Here is a 21,094-nt window from a genome sequence, read left to right as displayed (position 1 = left end):
GATGAAACAATGCTGGAAAAAAATGGCAAAGTGCTAATAACAACTCATTTTACTATGTAGCTACCTGATCTATGTGCCAATTTGTATATTTACTGTTTAGTCTAATGATTGGGCTGCATCTGTAGTGGCAGGGTATAATGTTTTCTGTAAGTTTTCTTCAGCTTTAGAGGTTTGACCTGCCTAGTGCTCTTATTACTTGGTAGTGCAAGCCTCTGACATCTACAGTTAGTGAATTTCAAAGACAGACAAAAATATTTATGAATGAACTTTGAATGTTTGTCAGGAATGCCTACAATGCTTCAGTTTTGTTAAAAATAAAGAACTGGATCTCTCATTGTCACAGATTTTTTCCTAAAAGCAGTTAATAATTAAACACCCAGTGGCACAGAGTGGTAAAACCCTTGCTGCACCCCAGTCAACCTTTATTCAATTAGTGACAAGGATGCTGGATGTACTGCAGGGGGAGGATGGGAGTAAGCAGGGATGTCAGCTTGCCCATCCTAAAGAGAGGAAATCAGCCTTGGCTCACACTGCAGTAAAGCATTATTATGACCCTGGGAAACTCAGTGTCATATAAGTGGTGTCCAACTAAGTCAGAAAGTTGTTCATCCACATGATCCACATGAGCTAACACGCGCATCCTGAAGACAGTAACTGCAAAGCTTGGCTTGCAATGCTGCTACAGGATGCAAGGAATTAAGGTACACTCCTTGGCAGTAGTATGACACTGCATCAGTGTCATCTTTCGCTCTCCAGCCTGAGAGAGAGGTCGGGTTGAACCTGAGGGAGGCTAAACCAGATCCATTAGACCTAGTGAATAAGAAGATTAGCTGGTGGCAACTGATGGTGAGCTGTGAGAAGGAAAAAAAACAGCAACTGCTAACTTTACAAGCCAAGCAACTTTAAGTCTTGGCAAGAACAACTGAAAAAAAGTATTGACCAATGTGGCATTTTTGATGGCCTCACATCCCTCCTATATACACCGCTGTCTAGAAACAACCAAGTAGCCTACGCAATGATCACTGCTGGGGCAAACCTGCCAGGACTATGCCAAAAGAATAGAGCAAGCCAGTATTATGACTGAAGTGTTCCAGTGACTCACCCTCAGCTAGATAATAATGCTACTTTCAGGGCTGTTCCATGCTTACAGTAGTAGCTACTGACTGTAAGACTGACGAAGAAGTAAATAATAAAGATTAATGTGTAAACAACTGACCTGGCTGACTGTTATTTAATGAAACTCATCCATTCTCATTCCCAAACTATACAATGACTTTCCTAGAAATTTTCAACTTCTAGCAAACCAACTGTTTCAGTGTCCTACTGTAACAGTAGACCCTTCATCCAAGCATATATATACTCAACTTTCTAGCCACCACACTACTTCCAGACTCAGTGTTCATCTTTTTTACATCACAGTATCTTGCTGCATTATTACATTTCAGATCATCTCTCGGTTCTACTTCTAATCATCGAAAGACCACTTACCCAAAAGTGAATTTACCGACAACACCGAACTTTGAATACTCCGAACATTTACACACTGAATTGTTTTAACGGGGAACATATGCACTTGGCCAACATTGGGAAATCTGCCCTTTTCCCCTATGTAGTGTGACCCCAGAGTTGGTATATTTAGTTGGCAATGTGGGGGGCACAGCTCCCCACATTGTGGGGAGTGGGTTGCGTAGCCCCCCCATCTGGGTGGGTTTGACATACTATGGCGTGCTTCTACATTGAATGATGGCCAACTGCATAAATTCCCTGTTAAAAAATTTGGTAGTGTGATTGTTTGTTGTATTTACAGTTTAGGGTTGTTGTTTCGGTAAATTCAGTTTCAGAGAAGTAGTCTTTCAATTATTAGAAGTAGACATCTCTCATAACAAATTTTCAGCATCTGTCCTGATTCACCAGGATATATGCCTTTTTTTATTTACTAATTCTTTTCTACTTAAAGTTGTTTATGAATTGCTGTACTACAAATAGTCAAACTTTCTGGAGCAATGTAATCAAGTTACTGCTCAGGCCGCCAAAATGGAGACTGCAAATTTATGCTGCAAAAATTCTGCTTTTAACATAAGTTCTACTTGTGGCATGCAATTTTCAGCATCATGGAGACAGAAATGGCTTACTAGAAAATACTGCTTATGGTGTTAAATATTCTTTATCAGCTTTATAAAAAAGGAAGTTTGGTAAATGTACACAAAAATATATTTTATCACCTTATCAATGACCAAAATTCTGAAAATTTGTTGAATTTCAGCTGTACTTACAGGAAGAGCCTGATACAGTGCGCAGTCTCTTTGAATCTTGGGTTTCAGGTGTTGATGTTGGCACAGTAATAGAGGTAGCATGTGACTGTACAGCACTGCCAGCAGAACCAGTTTCTAGTTCAGTTTCTTTGTTAGTACTGTGGTAATACTTCAGGTGATAATCAAGCAGTTTAGCTTTGCGGAAGGCCTTTAAGCACCCTGGAACTTTACATTTAAATTTGTTGTGATCCAGATCTATGACAGTTTCTTTGGTGAAAGTGAAGTCCTCTGTTTTTTTGGTATTTATAACTGGACAGAAAAATAAAAATAATTAGTATGCAAACTCTGTAATATCATCATCTGTCATTACCACTGCAAATCTCTCCTAACATTCATACTGAAATATGTATATCATTCAAAAGCAGCAAAACTGTAGTAGTGTCAAAAAAGACATACAGCAGAACATATCTGTGTGCATTTACTGACAGCAACACCAAGGTCAAACTTCACCAATGGGTATAATCTTTTCATCACTTACTTCAAAATATGGCAAAGTTTGCTCAAGAAGCAGAAATCTTACATTACATGGGTTATCAAGTATTCAAAGTTAAAATAATAGTCACAGCTGAACTAGAAATTATTCCTCTTGGCATACAGGATGTGCAAACAATGCAAAAATGAGAACAATTAAAAGCTTTTAATGAGGCAGAAAAAAGTGCAGCTTGTAACATGCTCTATTGAGAAGACAAACATTATGTATACCTAGAAGTTATGTACTTACCATAACATTCCATGTTTGTAGTCCATATCGCCCATATTCTTGCTGGTTGGTTGGGTTCAGAGCCAATCCTCGGCTCCGACTCGGCCAAATACTAAAGCTCGAGAGCTTTCAGTGGCTCAAGGCTAATCCCTATCTCATGATGCCCCCGGCTACATCCCCAGATCTTGTCTGCAAGCAAGAAGCATCTTACCTTCTATATGTATATAAACATAAAAATATAGTATACATATTTACAAATCACTATAATTCAGTCAAGGAAGAGGCTGAAAGTCACCATATCTCTGCAGGCAGATAATTTTGTCCACCAGCTCCTCCAGGAATGGGAGGGTGAAGGAGGGTGGGATGCAAGAATATAGGCGAGATGGATTACAAACATGGAATGTTATGGTAAGTACATAACTTCTAGATGTTATGTAGTCCTATCTTGCTGTAATTCTTGCTGGTTGGGATAGCGTCCCTAGCACCTAAACCCTAAGGTGGCTCAGAAAAAAAGACTTTTCAGTACCATGGATCCAAAGGAAGCCCTGTTCCGGGAGGCCAAGTCCACTTTGTAATGAGTGATAAAGGTGAGAGGTTTCGCCCATGTAGCAGCTGCACAAATCGAATCTAGAAGAAACCTTGCTTGAAAGGCAAATGAAGTTGAGACTGACCTAGTGGAGTAACCTTTTATCTTCCCTGGCAACTGTATGTCATTCTTTTGGTATGAAAGGATGATACAATCCGTAAGCCATTTAGACAAGGTCACCTTTGAGACTGGTAATCCTGTCTTCTTCTTAGAAAAGGACACAAAAAGTTGATCTGACTTTCTAATGTCTTTTGTTCTATGCAAGCAGAAATGCAACTGTCTGTGCACATCAAGCTGGTGTAGTTTATATTCTGCATGGTTGGTGTAACTGGAGAAAAAGACTGGCAATTCCATGGATTGGTTTATGTTGCTTTCCAAACAAACGTTTGGGAGGAAGGAGGGATTAGTTCTCAGAGATACCCTGTCCTTATGAAATACAATATAAGGCGGACGTACTGAAAGAGCCTGCAGCTCTGAAACTCATCTGGCCAATGTAATGGCAACAAGGAGGAGAGTTTTCCACAATAAATATTTCAGATCACAAGTAGAAGCAGGTTCATAGGGAGATGTAGTCAAAGAATTTAGAACCAAATTTAGATCCCAGGGTGTCATCGGTTCCTTAATCGGGGGCCTAAGTAGAAAGGTAACTTTGAGAAAGGCCTTGCATAATCTGAGAGACATAATGGGAACGCCCATTTCACCTGGAAGAAAACTGGAGATAGAAGCTAATTGTACCCTGCTACTAACTGCCGCAGTGCCTTCTTCAAAAAGATTTGAGAGAAACTCTAAACTTGCTGGAAAAGAGGTGGTAAGAGGTTCGATATTTCGTTAAGCTGCCCAACATGAAAACCTCTTCCATTTGTTAAGAGTATAATTTCCTAGTGGAAGGTTTATGGGAAGAACCTAGGATATGACTTACTGCTGGCATGAAAGAATAACACCTGGCTAGTCGTGGACTTGGAGCAGCCAAGCTGTCAACTTGAGGGTGTGGATGGACGGATGGAACTCTCTCGAAGAGTGGGTCAGAAGGTCCAGAATTGGATCTAGAATCCAAGGTTCCTCCAAGAGGTGGGTTTGTAGAAAGGGAAACAATGAGGATCATTTTGCTTCTTGACCATTTGGCTTTCTGTAACACCTTTGGAAAGGGGGGAAAGGCGTAAAGTAATCCCGAGGGCCAATCGTGAACCAGTGCATCCCTGGGTGGCTTCCCCTTTGGGGGAATTAGGGCAAGTAGTTGCTGCATTTGGTATTCTTGGGAGTGGCGAAAAGGTCGCTGCAAGGCTGGCCCCATCTGCGGAAAATCATCTCCGCAATCTCTCTGTTCAGGGACCACTCGAGAGGTAACAGGAGAGTCCTGCTGAGTCTGTCCACTATCACACTGGATTTCCCCGGGATGTGCACTGCAATTAGAAAGCAATGAGAAGCAATCGCCCATTGCCAAACTCTTAATGCCTCTCAACATAGAGGGTAAGATTTGGTTGCTCCTTGTTTGTTTATATACCACACGACCAACATGTTGACTGTCCGAATTGCAATTGTTCCTAGAGGGAGAGAGTCCTGAAGTGCCTGCAAAGCATAAAGCACCACTCTCATCTCTAGGACGTTTATATGCAGATTATTCTCGTGGTCCTGCCATAAACCTTGAACTGCCCTTCCCAGATGACCCCCCCCACACACACGATCTGGGAAGTGCCCATGGTTAACACTGCCTTTGGTTGAGGAAACACAAAGGGATGACCTAGATACAGCTGGTCTGTCTGAAGCCACCAAGTTAAATCTCTCCTGCAAGACTCCGTGTTGTATATCGGATGTGAAAGAGGGAGAGCTTGCATCGACCACTGTGCGAATAAAAGCCATTGTAGGAGTCTCATATGTATTCAGGCTAAGGGCACCAGCAGAATGGCAGTAGCCATGGTTCCCAGGGTCTGTAACACTTGTCTGGCCTGGACTTTCTTTGCTGAAATCAAAATTTTTACCTGTTGATGCAGGGAGTGGATTTGATCTGGGGTGAGTCTTGCCGTCATGTCTCGAGTTTAACTCTGCTCCTAAGAAGACAATATGTTGTGACGGTAACAAGGCAGATTCTTCTTGATTTATAGTGAGGCCCAGCTTGTTGCGAAGGAGGGATTTGTCCCTGGCCTGAGATAGTAGATGCCTGGTGGAGGCGGTGAGGAGCCAGTCGTCCAGATATGGAAACACTCAGAATCCCTGACGTCTCTGGTCAGCCGTGAACACTCTGGGGGCTGTAGTGAGGCCAAAGGGCAGGGTTCAAAATTTGTAGTGACTGGCTCCCAGCCAGAAGCGCAGATACCTTCTGGACCGCCTGTCCATTTTTATATGGTAGGACGCGTCCTTGAGTTTGATAGAGCACATCCAGTTGTCTTTCCCTATGAAAGGGAATATCGACTGCAGGGTTACCATCTGGAACTTTGTTTTCTTTACAGATTTGTTTAATCTGCAGAGATCTAGGATGGATCTCCAGTTCCCTGTCTTTTTTGACACTAAAAAGAACCTAGAGTAAGTTCCGGATCCTAACTAGTCTGCAGGGACTTCTTGGATGACTCTCTTGTCTAGCAACGATTGAATCTCTAGAGTTGCCAAGTCCTTTTGCGCAGGTGGAACGTCTGGTAAGGACTTTTGTTTTGGAGGGGTGGAAGAAAAGAGAATGAGGTAACCCCTGGAAATTATCTCTTGTACCCATTTGTCTTGGGAAATTTGTTGTCAGATGTTTGGGTACAAGGACAAGCAACCCCCGACTGCCTCCAGAGAATGCCAGGCGGGTCTCCTTTCAGGAGCGTTGGTAGGGCCTATCAGAGAAGGTCTTCCTGTAACCCTGATTCTGCGGACCCCCTCTGCCACGAGGGTGGCATTGTCTGTTATAACTTCTCCCTCTGCCCCTGGGGGTAGAACAGTCATGTGCGTCCGAGCAACCTTTTGGGGATTTGCGGAACCACATTTTCCCACCATTTTGACCTTTGGGATAAGGTCTGGAAGGGGCAGAAAAACGAACTCCCATGGCAAACAAGGATTTCCCATCCTTCTCGCACCTAGTCTGTCTCTTTTACCACAGGTCCAAGCAAGGCTGAACCATCAAAGGGGGAGTTGGTAAATGAAGACTTGAAAGGGTCAGCAAAGTTACAAAGGTGCATCCAGGAATGTCTCCTGAGAGAGATTCCTGATGCAGCCGCTTTACTCGCTCCATCAGCTGCATAGGAGATTAGCCTCATGGAGGAGTTTGCAACAGAGGTAAGTGTGGCTAGCTGTGGGGATACCATGTCTGTGGACCCCACAGCTACTGCTCCTTGAAGGGTATCTCTTAGTTCTTTGATGAGATCCCTTTGCAGTCTAGTGAAATGGGATAAATAGTTCAGTGACCACAAGATGAAGGTTGCTGAAGAGAACATATGCTTGCCATATCTATCCATAGTCTTAGTGTCTTTATTAGGAGGATGGATAGATGAAGAGGTTTCTGACAATTCCTTCCTTGTGGCCGCTGCCACCACCATGGCATCTATGGGAAGTCCTTTTGTTAAAAATTCCTTTTCTTAAGGGGCTGTAATAATCTGTTTGGCCTCCTCGGAACAGGCACCACAGTGTCCAGCGAAGTCCATGCTTTCCTGAAAATGACCTCTAACAACTTGTCGTAAGGAGGAGTCACCCAGGAGATAGAAGGGTGAGATCCAAAACCCTCCAGGTATACTGAATCGTCCTCCGAAGGGTTGATGGGCTGCCAATCACTCCTCTGTTTCAGGATTTCCAGGATGTCAGCAAAGGAGACATCCTCAGAGAGGGATCTTGGGGACCCTTCGGATTCATCAAAGTCAGTATCTGAAGTGACTGACTCAGGGGGGTCAATGTGCTTCTTCTTGCAAAGCCTCTTGCTGGAAACATCCTCCGAGGGATACTCAGGAGAAGTCCTGGAAGAGGGGGCACCACCCACGGTGGTCACCTGGGGATCCAGATCTCTACGCTTAGGAGGGGATGGAGAAGAGACAGACACAGGCACCTGTTGGGGAATAGGGAGTGGTTCTCAGAGCAGTGCCATCTGAGAGGACAGCATCCTCTCTGCTACCTTGAAAGCACTCAGAGGAGGACGTGGTTAAGTGGCAGAGGTAGGTGCCGAGCTTAACGGAGCTGAAGCACCAAGAGGGAGAGTCTGATCAGAAGACATACTGTGCCGACTCTCACCCCCGGAGCCGACCGGAGAGATGTCTCGGCACTGGATGGAGCCGAAGACACTAGAGCTAAAGTCAGAACCGAAGAAGCCGGGAAGGGGCCGACGGTTCCACTACAATTGGATCCATACCCTCTGGCTCTGAAGACTCTAGGGTAATCGGAGGAGGAATCAAAGAAAGTGGAGCGGAGACAGGCGGCTCTGATGCCTTTGAGCCCGGAGGTGAAAGCAATTTAACCAGGGCCAGTGTGCGAAGCACTCTCTTCACCACCCACTCTACATCATCTGAAAGACTCCTGGAGGAGCGGGTGGACAAAGAGGGAGATCTCCTAGACTCCAATATGGGAGAGCTCAAGACTGGTGACATCACCGTCTGATTCAAAGCTGGGGTCCAAGGAGCAGAAACCTCAGACGGCTCCTTTGACACTAATGGTGCTGAAGAGGTTGGTGATGCAAACTTGTCAGAGCTGAGAGCCCACGGTTCCGAAATCTTTTTGCATGGCTCCAAATCTGAAGCGGAAGCTGGCCTCTTTCGAGATGACTTAGAGCCCTCATCCAAAGCTTGCTGTAAAGGAAGAAGACCTTTGGCCATTAACTTAGTTTTACTATCCTGCAGAACTCTACTACTAAAACCGTGACAAATACTGCAAGGGTCTCGCAGAAGTATGGCACAGAGACAGTAACAATTAGTGTGCGCATCTGTCAACGACATCTTTCCAGCACACTTTACACATTTCTAAAACCCAGAAGGCTTATGCTCCTTGGGTTCTTTACAGGAGTCCTTCGAACTCTCCTTAGACATTATTTAGGTAAAACAATAACTAAATTAAACTTTTAAAATTTTTTTTCTTATATAAATAGAATCCTCTAACTGAAACAGATTCTACAGAAAGGGGAAATGGACAGAACCCTCTAACTTAAATGGGATCTGACCTGGGAAAAAACAGCCCTGAAACTTAAGGGGCCAAGAGAGGCCTCTAACTAAAATGCCACTCTCTAAAAAGGGGTGGAAAGACTTAAAAGGTTCTAACGCAGACAACACGAACAGCTAACAGTTAGAGGTATACAAGGAAGAAAAAAATAGTACAACTAGCTAGGAAAAATACCAAATAATTGAAAAGTTATACTTATGAGCCAACGAGCCAACTGAAGATACGTCTCAAAGCTTGCGCAGCAAATGAGATCTGGGGATGTAGCCTGGGGCATCATGGGATAGGGATTAGCCTTCTAGCCACTGAAAGCTCTAAAGCTTTAGTATTCTGCCGAGTCGGAGCAGAGGATCGGGTCCGAACTTAACCAACCAGCAAGAATTACTGTGAGATAGGACTACATAACATATATGTACATTTTAATTTACACCTGTACCTTTCATAAATCATCTCCTGTCAGAGTATTTACAGCACTCAAAGCAGTCCAAAGAAAGTTTTATGGCCAGGAACACTAAATCTGTACAATTCTACAAGTTTGGGAAGGTTTAAATCACTCACCAGCCCAATAAAGATGACAGAAATTAATTTCAATTAAGATAAAGCAGTTGGCTATTGAATCTGAAGTAAAAGTGGTAAAGCAAATAAATGTTATTAGATCAGGTCTTTGTGATCGGCCTTCATATAAGAATAAAGAAACAAAAACTTAAACAACCAGACATTGATAACTGGTATACAGATGTGTCCATAGCAAAATAATATACTTGCCTTTCAAGAGTGGACAGAAGTGGGGAAAAGCAGCTCTTGTTTTCTAAGTCACTTGTGTGGGGTACTTACTGAGCCTCCTGTATTCAAACCATTTACAAATTCAAGCAATGATGTTTTATGACAGTTTCACACAAAATCAGCAGGGTTCTGAGAATCAGAGACAAAGGGCCCTATTCGAAAAGAATTGCTCTCAGTGTGAGAGACCACTTAAACTGAGAGCAGGTCTTTTGGAATCTGGTCCCCTGCGTAGTTAAGCCAGTTTAGATTTGTCATACACTAAAATAAGTCAATTACACTGACAGCAAATCTTTTGGAATTGAGACAGACTTGCACAGAGTGCAACACTTTTGAAATCTGGCAGGAAGACTCTTGCAGCAGGACAGCATTATGTTTCTAATGACAGTTGGGTCTCAATACTATTTTTCCAGCAGTACAAATGCTCCCACAAGTGTAAAACATAATTTACTTCTCACTGCAGGAGTTAGATGGCAAACAAAGCTATGTAAATTGTAAAAGCAATGCTACCTCATACCATTCTTACTTTTTCAAGCAAAAAACTATGCCTCTTCTTAAACCTAACTTACATAAAGTATTTACAACAGCTACAGTCATTAAAACAGTATACTACAGATGTGACAAAGAGTGTATCAGTACAGCTGCCAAGAATATATATTAGGCAGTGTCAGTGCCTTAACAAGCAACACACTTGCTTTGGATGATGGAAGATCAGGAGACTTTTTGTTTTACAGCTGCTGGGATTCATTTGCCAAAAAACTGACATTCCAGTGCAGCACAAGGGGTGCTGCACTTCTGAGAGTGCCATCTTTTGGATGAGATGTTAAGCTAAGGTCTTATCTGTCAGAGTCGAAGGAAGCAAAGGTGAACATAAAAGATCCCACTGCACTTACCGAAAGGAAACTTGTTATATCGGATAAACGCCAATATTTCATTAAATTTCAAAGCTCTCATCCAAATGACTCCAAAAAATTCTAGAGTACTATCAACTCCCTGCTCCACACTGGTTCTCCTACCATCCCCAAACCTTTCCTCTATCACTCTCCCTCTGAAACTGCAGACTTACTCAACAAACACTTCATAGACAGCATCTCTAAACTCCTACCCTGTGGTAACTCTACTCATCCCAACTCTTCTGTCACCATCACATCCCCCCTAAACCTCTATGCTCCTCTCTCTCTCAGCCTTTTACCTTGCAACCTGTTTCTAATAAATATATCAAACCCCTGCTTTTTAAACTAAAACCAAACTCTCCCTCCACTGATAAACTCCACCCTCAATTTCTGAAAATTGCTGTTGCTGCTGACTCTATTGCATATCCTTTATCTATCTTAATCAACCGCTCCATTCAGGAATTTACTGTACCGGAAATATAGAAATCCTTCTATACGAACCCTCTAACTATAGACCAATCGCTATTCTCTCATCGCGCTCTAAGATCCTTGAAAAATGTATACACACTCAACTACTGTCCTATCTCATTCACGAAAATCTCCTCACCCCTTTGCAACATGGTTTCCGCCCTGAACACAGTACCTCAACTGCCTTACTATCCTTTACTCAAAAGGCTGCAGAAGCTAGGGACAACAACCTCCTTGTCTCCTGTTTATTCCTTGATCTCTCTAAAGCCTTTGACACTGTGTCTCATCCCATCCTTCTTAAACTCTCAGACCTAAACCTCTCTCCTTCTACTCTTGGCTGGTTCCAATCCTACCTTACTGGCAGAAAACAAGCTGTTAGATGGCAGCAGGCTTTCTCACCCATCCTTGCTGTTCAAAGAGGAGTACCCCAAGCCTCTGTAATTGGACCACTCCTTTTCAACATTTTTACCAACAACCTACATTCATCCTGCAGTCTCTCATCTGTAATACAATATGCAGATGACTCTACTCTCTTATCTCCAATACTATCTCTGAACTACACACACTAACACAGAATTCATATATCACTGCTGAAAAATGGCTCAGAAACAATCAACTAATCCTTAACCCTAAGAAAACTCAACTCCTCCTCCTACCTCAAATACTCTCTCACCTTAAATCCAACTTTTCTCTTTCCACCCTAGATGGTACCACTATCTCCCCTGCCTCACACACCAAACTACTTGGGGCAATAATTGATGACAGACTAAAATTTGACTTGCACATGCAACAGGTCATCAAAAAAACCCACCAAAAACAGACTGCTTTATAGGAACAAAACATTCCTCACTACTGCCACTAAACGTACTCTTGCAGTGGCATTTCTTTTACCTAGTCTTCTATACGCTTCCCCCCATCCTTACCAATATCCAAACTACCTCAATGCAGAAACTGGAACAAACATACAACAAAATTGCCAGCTTTATTTACTGCCTCTCACTAAACGAACTGCAGTGGCTAGAATTTCTGCAGCTTCTCCTACAATTGCAACTCCAAACTACCTTGTCCATACACAAAAACCCCTCTGCCTGCCCTTCTTCTCGCCTCTCTTGTTACTCTCTACTCTTCTCCCCAGCATCTTCTCTCAGTTTATAAATCCAAAAGGAATATTGGCAAACTACTTTACAAACACTCTGTCTCACTAAATTGGAACAAACTCCCTCTCCATATTAGATCCAACCTTTCCTTTCCATGTTTTAAAAAGGAGCTTAAATCCCAACTACTAAACTTGAAATGATGCCACTGCCTTGACCACATGTAGTCTTAGTCTGTCCTACCGTATAACCTTGTTGCAGCTCCTAACTTTCATTCTCTGTTAACTTCTGCTTAAACTAACTTCCTAAACCCTCAGCTCTACTACTATAGCCCCCTCGCCTTTCTCTCCCCCCTCCCATTCTCCGCACTATTTATCTGGTTTCCCTTACTTCCCATCAATGTTTATACATTGTCCTTCTTTTGAACGATTATCTTTTTTGTTCTTACTCTCATACGTAGCAAATTTTAGACCATTGCTATCAGTGCAATCCTTAATGTTCATATTTTTTTCTTTTGTTTTTCTCTTTATAATTAATTTCATATTTGCATTGTTATTTTTAAAAAGTTTTTGTCTTGTATGTTTACCTTTGCTTATGATTGCTGGGACTCCACTGAATATGGGTTTACTATCAATGCAATGCAAATAGTTAATAACCTTTTTTGTTTTACAATTATTTTGTATTGTGGTTATTTAATATTTGTATATTGTCACTTTATCTTTGCTTATGTTTGCTGGGGCTTTCCCCCCTCGGGGCTCCACTGAAAATGTGTTTGCAAACTCAGCTGGACTAACCCAGTTAACAAATGTGAAATACATAAATAAATTAATTAATTAATTAATTTCATTTAGTCAGTATGAATACCACCTTGAATCTCCCAGAAAAGACGCCACAGCCTTAGTGGTACTAACTCAGTCAACAAAAGCATAAACAAAAGTGTTTCTCTTTCTCTTATTGTGGCACACAACTTCACAATTTTGAAGACTCTTCCAACAGCACAACAAATGGGTACAATTTCTAACAACTGTGCCACCCCATGTTTGCTGGGTTCTACAGAACCAAGACTCAGAATCATGCAAACCTACCCTTTTAAACTAAATCTAATCCTACTTTTGGACTGAACATCCAGTTTTTAATGCTTTATGAAAACTTGTAATGGAGAGCATTTACCAGGTAAAAATCAACTACCAATCATTAGCGGACCGGAGTTCCGCTGTGGCGACCCCTAACCGGGAAAAGCCGAAAGACACAACATTGCATATAGACTTTTGCAGCAGGCAGAGGTACAAACTGCTTTTTCTTGCAATGATCTCTACATGTTCCTGCTAAAAGTTTCCCATGTTTGGCATAGGTAATGCAGTAAACTGATCAACTGGAAAAAGGTTTCTGTATAACACAAATAAGCTTTGCTTGTTCTGCCTGGATGATGAAAAATGCTCTTACAGATGTTGATGCAGATCTAAAGTATGCAGAAAGTAAATCTGACAGATACTGTAATGACAGAGCCTTGAAACAGGGCATTCCCTTCACCTGTGTAAGCTTCCAAGCTGTACAGAAAACTGAGCTCTAGTGCTATTAGTCTCACACGTACTTCAGTCTCTAACCTGTGTACTCAAATCAGACAACAGCATCTTGACTGCTGAGTGAACAATTTGTTCATCTGAAAATGACAGGTCCTCCACTACCATAACAATAAAAATGGAGGAGGCCTCTAAAGTTTGTAAACTTACCAAGTACACATACAAAGTCAAAACTACATGAAACAGCACAAGTGGGAAAGGAGAAAGAGTATCCTATATAGTAAAATCCTTCCAAAATGAAGATCTGAAGTTAAGGTAAAAGTCTCATTCATGCACAATTTTAACAGGAAGCATTTCTTCAGTAATACAAAACATATGCAATGAGTCTGAAGGCAGTAATATCTGACTGGACATTGAAAGAATGTTACACCACTGATTATAGGGACAGCCCTGGAATATTATGACATCCTCCAAGACTACACAGGCAGTTTCCACGGAATGACAAATGCAGAGAGACTCCTTGCCAAGTGACAGCCTCACATACATCACGGAAAGTTATACTGTTAAAATAAGTTTAACTATTGAGTTCTTACCATCGACGTAAAGGTTTGCAGAAGGTGTCACAAGAAAAGGAAATAAAACTACTTAGCCATTTACTTAACATTTACTTGTAAACTTGCTTACTCCCTTCTTGATTCAGAAAAAGAAACGGCTTCTTTTTTTTTTTTTTTTTAATTTCTTTTTTATTTCTGACAGAAACCGTACTTTTTAGGTTACATCTAAGCTGCATCTAGAGCAAGCAGAGTGCTCTTTCCTCCCATTTTCATGTTTTGGAAAGTAGCTGAGAAGACTTCTTCAAAGTTTTCTCACACATTTTCAGCAAGAATGAAGGATTTGTGCTCAGAACTGTAGCTCTGCAGACGTCAAGTAAGGATGGGTGGACATCAGAGCTTGAATTTCTTAAATTTTTCCAACGGACCCCGGAAACTATCGCCCCATAAGCCTGACTAGTCTGGTCTGTAAAGCTATGGAGCGTATTATCATGGAACTCATAAACAAAGACATTGGGAGCCTCCAGACACTGGACCCTACCCAATTCGGCTTTGTTAAGGGCAGATCTTGCCTCTTAAACCTAGATGATTTCTTTGAAACAGTTACCAAAGCCATAGATGAGGGCAAGGTAGTCCACACAGCCTACCTGGACCTCGCAAAAGCCTTCAACACAATACCCCACTCGGGCATCATAAATAAGCTTACCAGCTTAAATATCAACCCCTATATCACAAGATGGGTTGCAAACTAGCTCAGAGATAGAACCCACAAGGTTAGAATCACAGGTGCCATGTCCGAATCCAAACCAGTTACAAGTGGCGTCCCACAGGGCTCAGTTCTGGGACCTCTCTTGTTCGGTATATACTTCTCTGAGGTTCAGGCTAACAAGGGGGGGTTATGGCTGACAAAGTTCGCAGATGACTGCAAACTGGGGGCCATAATCGAATCTCCAGCTGACACAAGCATCCTCCAAAAGGGTCTCACAGAAACGGATGCTTGGTGCCAGAGCTACGGCCTCAAGCTAAATGCTAAAAAGTGCATAGTCATCCCCTTTGGGAAAAACAAGGTGCCCACAAATTACCACATAGGTGGTAATTCATTAAGTATGGAAGAAGTAATTACAGATTTGGGGACCAACGTAGATAGTAATCTCTCCTTTGATAATCACGTTGCCAAAGTGGTCAGAAAGACCTTCTATATAGCCCACCTTATCACGAAAGGGTTCGCATCTAGATCAAGAGAGGTCATTGTGCCCCTCTACTCGTCACTCATCAGGCCCATAATTGAATACAATGCCCCTTTTAGGATGTACCTTACCCGACACCTGCAGCAACTGGAGAGACCCCAAAAGTACCTCACCAAGAGGATCACGGGCTACAAACAGATGTCCTATGCAGCTCGACTAAAGAAACTCCAGCTCTACTCAGTTGCTTACCGCCTACTCACAGGTGATCTATGCCTGACGTACAAAGCCATGTCAAACCCAGAATTAATGGACATGCTCCACCTCAAAAAATCCAAGTCCCTTAGAGCTACGCACTCCAGGGACCTAAACCTCAGCACAAAAATAAATAGGACATGCTGGAGGGACAGATTCATTTCCCAGAGGCTCCCCTCACTCTGGAATAGAATCCCAATTCATGTTAGACATAGCCCCTCGCTGACCCTCTTCAAGCAAAATCTGGACGCGTGGATGGGAAATCGCAAATTCACCCCTGGGATCTCTTCTGTGTCCCTGCTAGACAGAGGCACAGTAAACTAATCTTACAAGGGTACCTTCTGTGACCTACTTTACAGAGGCACAGTAGGCTAATCTAATAGGGAGGCGGAAGCCAAATACACTCTGGCTAGGCTTATAAATGCCCTAAGGCAGATAGCCTAGTATCTACCTATGAACCTATGAAGACAGTAATTAGGACTGTCCATAGAGATTCATGTGATATAACGTAAGTAAATAGGATATATTACTATGCAACTAAATTAACAACAGATAAAGTCTTACCCCAAAAACAAAGCATAGTAAGGGAAAATAAAGGGAGAAATCGAATGCCATAAGGAAGTATCAAATAGAGAAAACTATAAAGCAATTAAGACAAGAAGTGTCACTGTTAGAAGAGTATAGAAGAGGTAACAGATCAACAAAAATACTTAGACGTGATAAAAGCAATGCACAGTATCAGAACACATCAGGATCTATCGTGCACTATTGCAAATAATAAACTAAAAATATCAGCACAGGCAAAAAAACTTAGAAGATATGCAGGTAAATATAAAGGAAGAGTATAAAATAAGCAGTTTACTGATGACCCAAATTTTATAGAAAATTGGGAAACAGGGCAAAAGGAACTGAAACACCAAAAAAAAAAAAAAGGAAAGAAATGGATACATTTTGGAGAAATATCTACAGTAAACTCTCAAGTTAACAGAAACTCAAGCAACCGGCACTCTCAAGCAACCAGCAAAAAAATTGAAGAAATACAGTACAATTTTCACGTGTTGCACTTTTTCCTCCTGCAGAAACATACTTTACGTTTTTCAAGTTTTAAAAAGGAAGATAGGAATAAATTATCCGACACCTACCAATCTACATGGGTGCAAGTTAATGGAGAGTTTACTGTAGGAAGATCCTGTGGAACATAATAAAGATAAGTGGATAGAAGAAGTAAAAGAAAGAATAAGAAGTTCAAATGTACAAGATGAAGTAACGGCCAGAGAGACTGGAGCAACGTTAGGAAAAGGTCCTAATTGGAAAATTCCAAGCCCAAATGCAGTACCTAACTTCTGGCTAAAAGTATTATCATTATTACATGAAGATTTAGCCATGAGTTAAGAAATACTTATATGCACACCCCAGACAGACACCAGCCTGGTTAACAACATGAAAAACACTACCCCTACTAAACAGCAAACCTACAAATTATCCCAAAAACTATAGACCAATAACTTGCCATTTGAAGATGTATAAACTATATACTGGAATTGATGCCGATAGAATTTATAGTCATTTAGAAGAAAACTCAACCATGGCAATAGAACAAAAGGGTAATAAGAGAAAGACACATGGAACAAAGGATAATTTGCTGCTAAATACAAAGCCATAATGGAGAACTTTTTAAAAAGGGGAAGATTCTACGTATGGCATGGATAGACTACAAACAAGCATTTCACAGTATCCCATACTCATGGATAACAGAGTGCGTAAAAATGTATAAGATATGGCCTACACTGATTACATTAGAGCAACCATGCAAGAGTGGCAAACCACTATGGAGTTAAGCCATGATAAAGGACAAATTATTCTAGAGATAAAAATTCAAAGGGGGATATTCCAGGGTGACTCTCTTGTCGCCACCGCTCTTTTGTCTTGCCCTTAACCCATTAAGCTGTCTACTTAACAGATTAGGTTATGGCTACAATTTGACTCCAAGAAAACAACCAAGTGTAAAGACTTATCTTCCTTTTGTAGACGATTTAAAACTGTACAGTTCATCAGATGAGGAACTAAAAGCACAACAGCAAGTGGTCAAAACTTTTTCAGATGATATAAGAATGTCATTTGGTATTGACAAATGTGCAAAAGCAACCATTAAATCAGGAAAGCTGCAGCACCAAGAAAACATCAGTTTGGTACAGGAATGTGACATATAAAAGAACTTGAGTAAGAGGGAGTTTACAAATATTTGGGAATTGATGATGCTCATACCCATATGAGGAATAACTTGCTTACACATGTAATCACTGTAAATATTCTAATTGCAATATGTAATGCTGTATCTGTAATCTTAACTGCTTACCTTGGAGCTTTTCTCCCCAGGCCTCCGCTGAAAATGGACATGCATGCAGTCAGACTATCCCGGTCAACAAATGTAAAATAAATAAAACAAAATGAAGGATCAACAATAAAACATGAACAAATATGAATAAAACTTTAGAAGACTAAATTTAATACTGAAAACAGCGTTTACATCTAGGAGCAAAGTCCAAGCTACAAACCAATTTGCTCTTCCTGTCATAACTTACAGTTTTGAAGTGATTGACTGGCCTCAACAGGTGTTGGACAGGCTGGACATGAAAACAAGAAGGATGTTTAATGCTTATCAAATGATTTATAAAAATCAGTGCATACCAAAACTACATATTCCCTGTTCTGAAGGAGGTATTGGGCTCCACGAATTTCATTATACATGCAGATCTGTAACTGTGGGACTACATACATACCCTGCTGACCTCATAAGACCCAAATGTAGTGAAAGTTTTGGAACATGAGGAGAATAAGTCTAAGATGACTTCCCTGCTTAGTTTAGTAGAAGCATGTCAGCATCAAGCAGGAATGGAAATCAAACCAGAAATGGATAAAAAAATCAAGCAGTAACTGAATGTGCCAAAAAAACAAAAAAACAAAAGAAAGAATATAAGGTGAAGGATCAGATGGAGAAGGCAAGAAATGTGGAAAATGCATACATACAGTTGCAAGTATGGAAAACCCTTGGAACAACTACATGTTGATCAAGATTAAATACAGGAATGGTTAAGGATAGGTGAATTTATACCAAAAGACAAAACAGGTTAATATTGGCGGCCCAAGATAGTGGACTATGTACACACGGATTTACAAAGTCCATTGAACATGTGGGAGAAACAGACAAATGTAGGTTTTGTAAAACCGAGTTGGAAAAAGTCGCTGGTTGTGATATACTACTGGCAGAAGGACTATATGCTGAAAGGCATAAAAATGTGGCAAGATTGTTGCACTGCGGATTGTGCAAACATTATAATACTGAAGTAGCTGCAAAACACTGGAAACATGAGCCACATAGCATAATAGAAAATAATGAAGTTTATATCACACGGGATCACCCTCTACCAACAGTTCAAAAAATAGATGCGAGAAAACCAGATATAGTAGTCCATGAAAAGAAGACAAAATTAGCAGTGAACATTGAAATAGCTACACCCACTGTCTACAGTGTCTTAGGTACAGAGAGACATCAAGTCATAAAATACCAGGATTTGCAGGCAGAAACAAGGACAATGTGGAAGGATACTCAGACAGTTCAAATAGTAGTAGTAGCAATGACCCTTACAAAAAAGGATTTACAATTGTACTTCGATCTGTTACCGATGCATGTAACTCCATACGAGTTGCAGGAGAAGTCATTACTAGGCACATTGCGGGTCCTGCGAAGAGCACTTCTGGCTAACATCAAAGACTGAAACAATACTAATTTCGTGAACTTGAATCATACTTTGACTTAGGAATGGGGTCCATTCCCGTCATGGTATTAGAAGCCCAAAAGACTTGCAGAAATTAAAAAATGGTAAGACCTGGTGCTTTCCCATTTGTTTATGTACTGCATTATTGTAGCATTGTCTGTAATAACCTACAGAGGGCCCTGGGGACCACAGATGATGAGAAGATTTTTATGGCATGAATTGTAGCGAACATCACTTTGACATTTGTGTGCTTTGGTTTTGTCTGAAGAGTTCCACAGGCCTTGCACCTCTACCACCATAGAAACTGCTGCCCAAGCAAAATATGGGGCAATCTTAGCTACAGACTGATTTGGGAGAGAAGGAGAAAAGGGAAGACCTGCATTCTGAGCCATTTGCCACCTCTATCAGTGCAGTTCCTTTTTAGAAAAGCCCAAAACTGGAATCTGAAATTTCAGAGGATGAGAATGCTGGATACACTTTGTTTTTTTTTAACAGCCAGTGTGTTTTTCTGAAGTAATGGGGCAAGAATCATGAGATTTCACAGAAGCCATGAACCCTAAGATCCTGAAAGATTCCCTGGCCAAAGTCAGTGACTGAACAGTGAAACTCTGGAAAGTTTCCAGGTAAAAAATCCACCTTTTCCTGGGTAAGGAAAGCCTTTTGCAAATAAGTACCTAGAAGGCAGCTCAATTCTGTCTGATTGAGACAATGAAGATTTTTGAACATTTATCTGGAAACCCAGATTGGTAAGGAGAAAATAAATATGTTATGGACTCTTGATATCTGGCAACAGACTGCAAAGATAAGTTGTCTAAATAAAGAAATCTGTTCAATGCCTTACAGTCTGCAATGAGCTATCACTGGAGCTAAACATTTTGCAAACTTGGAGCTGTAGACAACCCAATGGGCAAAGCAGAGAGAAGTGATATTGTGATCACAAAATCTGAGACAGGTACAGTCTGATTCCAAGGTGGGAACACCTGCTCCTCTTTAAGCAATTTCCTTAAGCCCCAGCATGCCAGCTTCATAGCAGCAGTGAGCGCTGGACATTTAACAGGCCAACACTCCTCCCCCTGCCATGAAATGATTTTAATTCAAGTATTTATTTTAAACTACAATACTGATTGAACCAATGTTCAATCAGTATTGTAGTTTAAAATAAATACTTGAATTAAAATCATATCATGGCAGGGAGAGGAGTATAGCAATGCCGCGGTGGTATGGTGGTAGCATTGTTACCTCACAGCAAGAGGTTCTCCTGTTCGATTCTCGGCTGGGCTTGGGAGTGCCTTCTGTGCGGAGTCTGCATGTCCTCCCCGTGGTTGGGTAGCGTTTGAAAAACATGCATGCGTAAATGGGAGTGCCTTAGTTGAAGGTTGAGCATCGAGCTGGCACCTCAGCATTTTGTAAAAACTCTACTGCCAATCATTAGCGGACCGGAGTTCCGCTGTGGCGACCCCTTACCGGGAAAAGCCGAAAGACAAACAACAACAACTGATCGAACCAATGTACATCAGACTTTCTGATGATTACAAAAAAGACAAAGAAAACAAAAAGCACATTATTTTATCTGCTCAACTTGGACAAGAAAAATTACTGCAATACGGGGTGTTCCTTCCTACCTACAGTCCAAAGCTTCCTGTTTTGTTCACCTTTAAACACAAGTATGTTTTCCTTTGGAAAGATCAGTTTCCCTGTAACTTCAAATTAACTTAGTTTTGTATTTTGCATCTCTGCATTTACTAATTTCCCCTGGATATTTTCTCCCCGGGCCTCCTCTGAAAATGGGTTGGGTTCTCAGTTGGACTTTCCCGATAAACAAATGCTAAATAAATAAATAAATAAAATTCCACTCTGCCCTGTACATCATCA

At 41.3% G+C, this 21,094-nt stretch overlaps 1 protein-coding gene across 1 annotated transcript in view; it reads right to left on the bottom strand.

The window, feature by feature from the left end:
- Positions 1-21,094, bottom strand: part of PHF20L1 (PHD finger protein 20 like 1) — a 2,880,694-nt gene that overhangs the window by 749,416 nt on the left and 2,110,184 nt on the right. The window contains exon 13 of the mRNA XM_044066227.1: positions 2,274-2,561. Within this exon, the coding sequence (XP_043922162.1) occupies positions 2,274-2,561 (288 nt within the window). The remainder of the gene's footprint in view (positions 1-2,273; positions 2,562-21,094) is intronic.

This window comes from Protopterus annectens, chromosome 3.part1, assembly GCF_019279795.1.
Source record: "Protopterus annectens isolate FY-2018-M chromosome 3.part1, PAN1.0, whole genome shotgun sequence".
NCBI classification, from domain to species: domain Eukaryota; kingdom Metazoa; phylum Chordata; order Ceratodontiformes; family Protopteridae; genus Protopterus; species Protopterus annectens.
The sequence above is the reverse complement of the archived record's forward strand: the minus strand, read 5'-3'. Positions and strand labels throughout refer to the sequence as shown.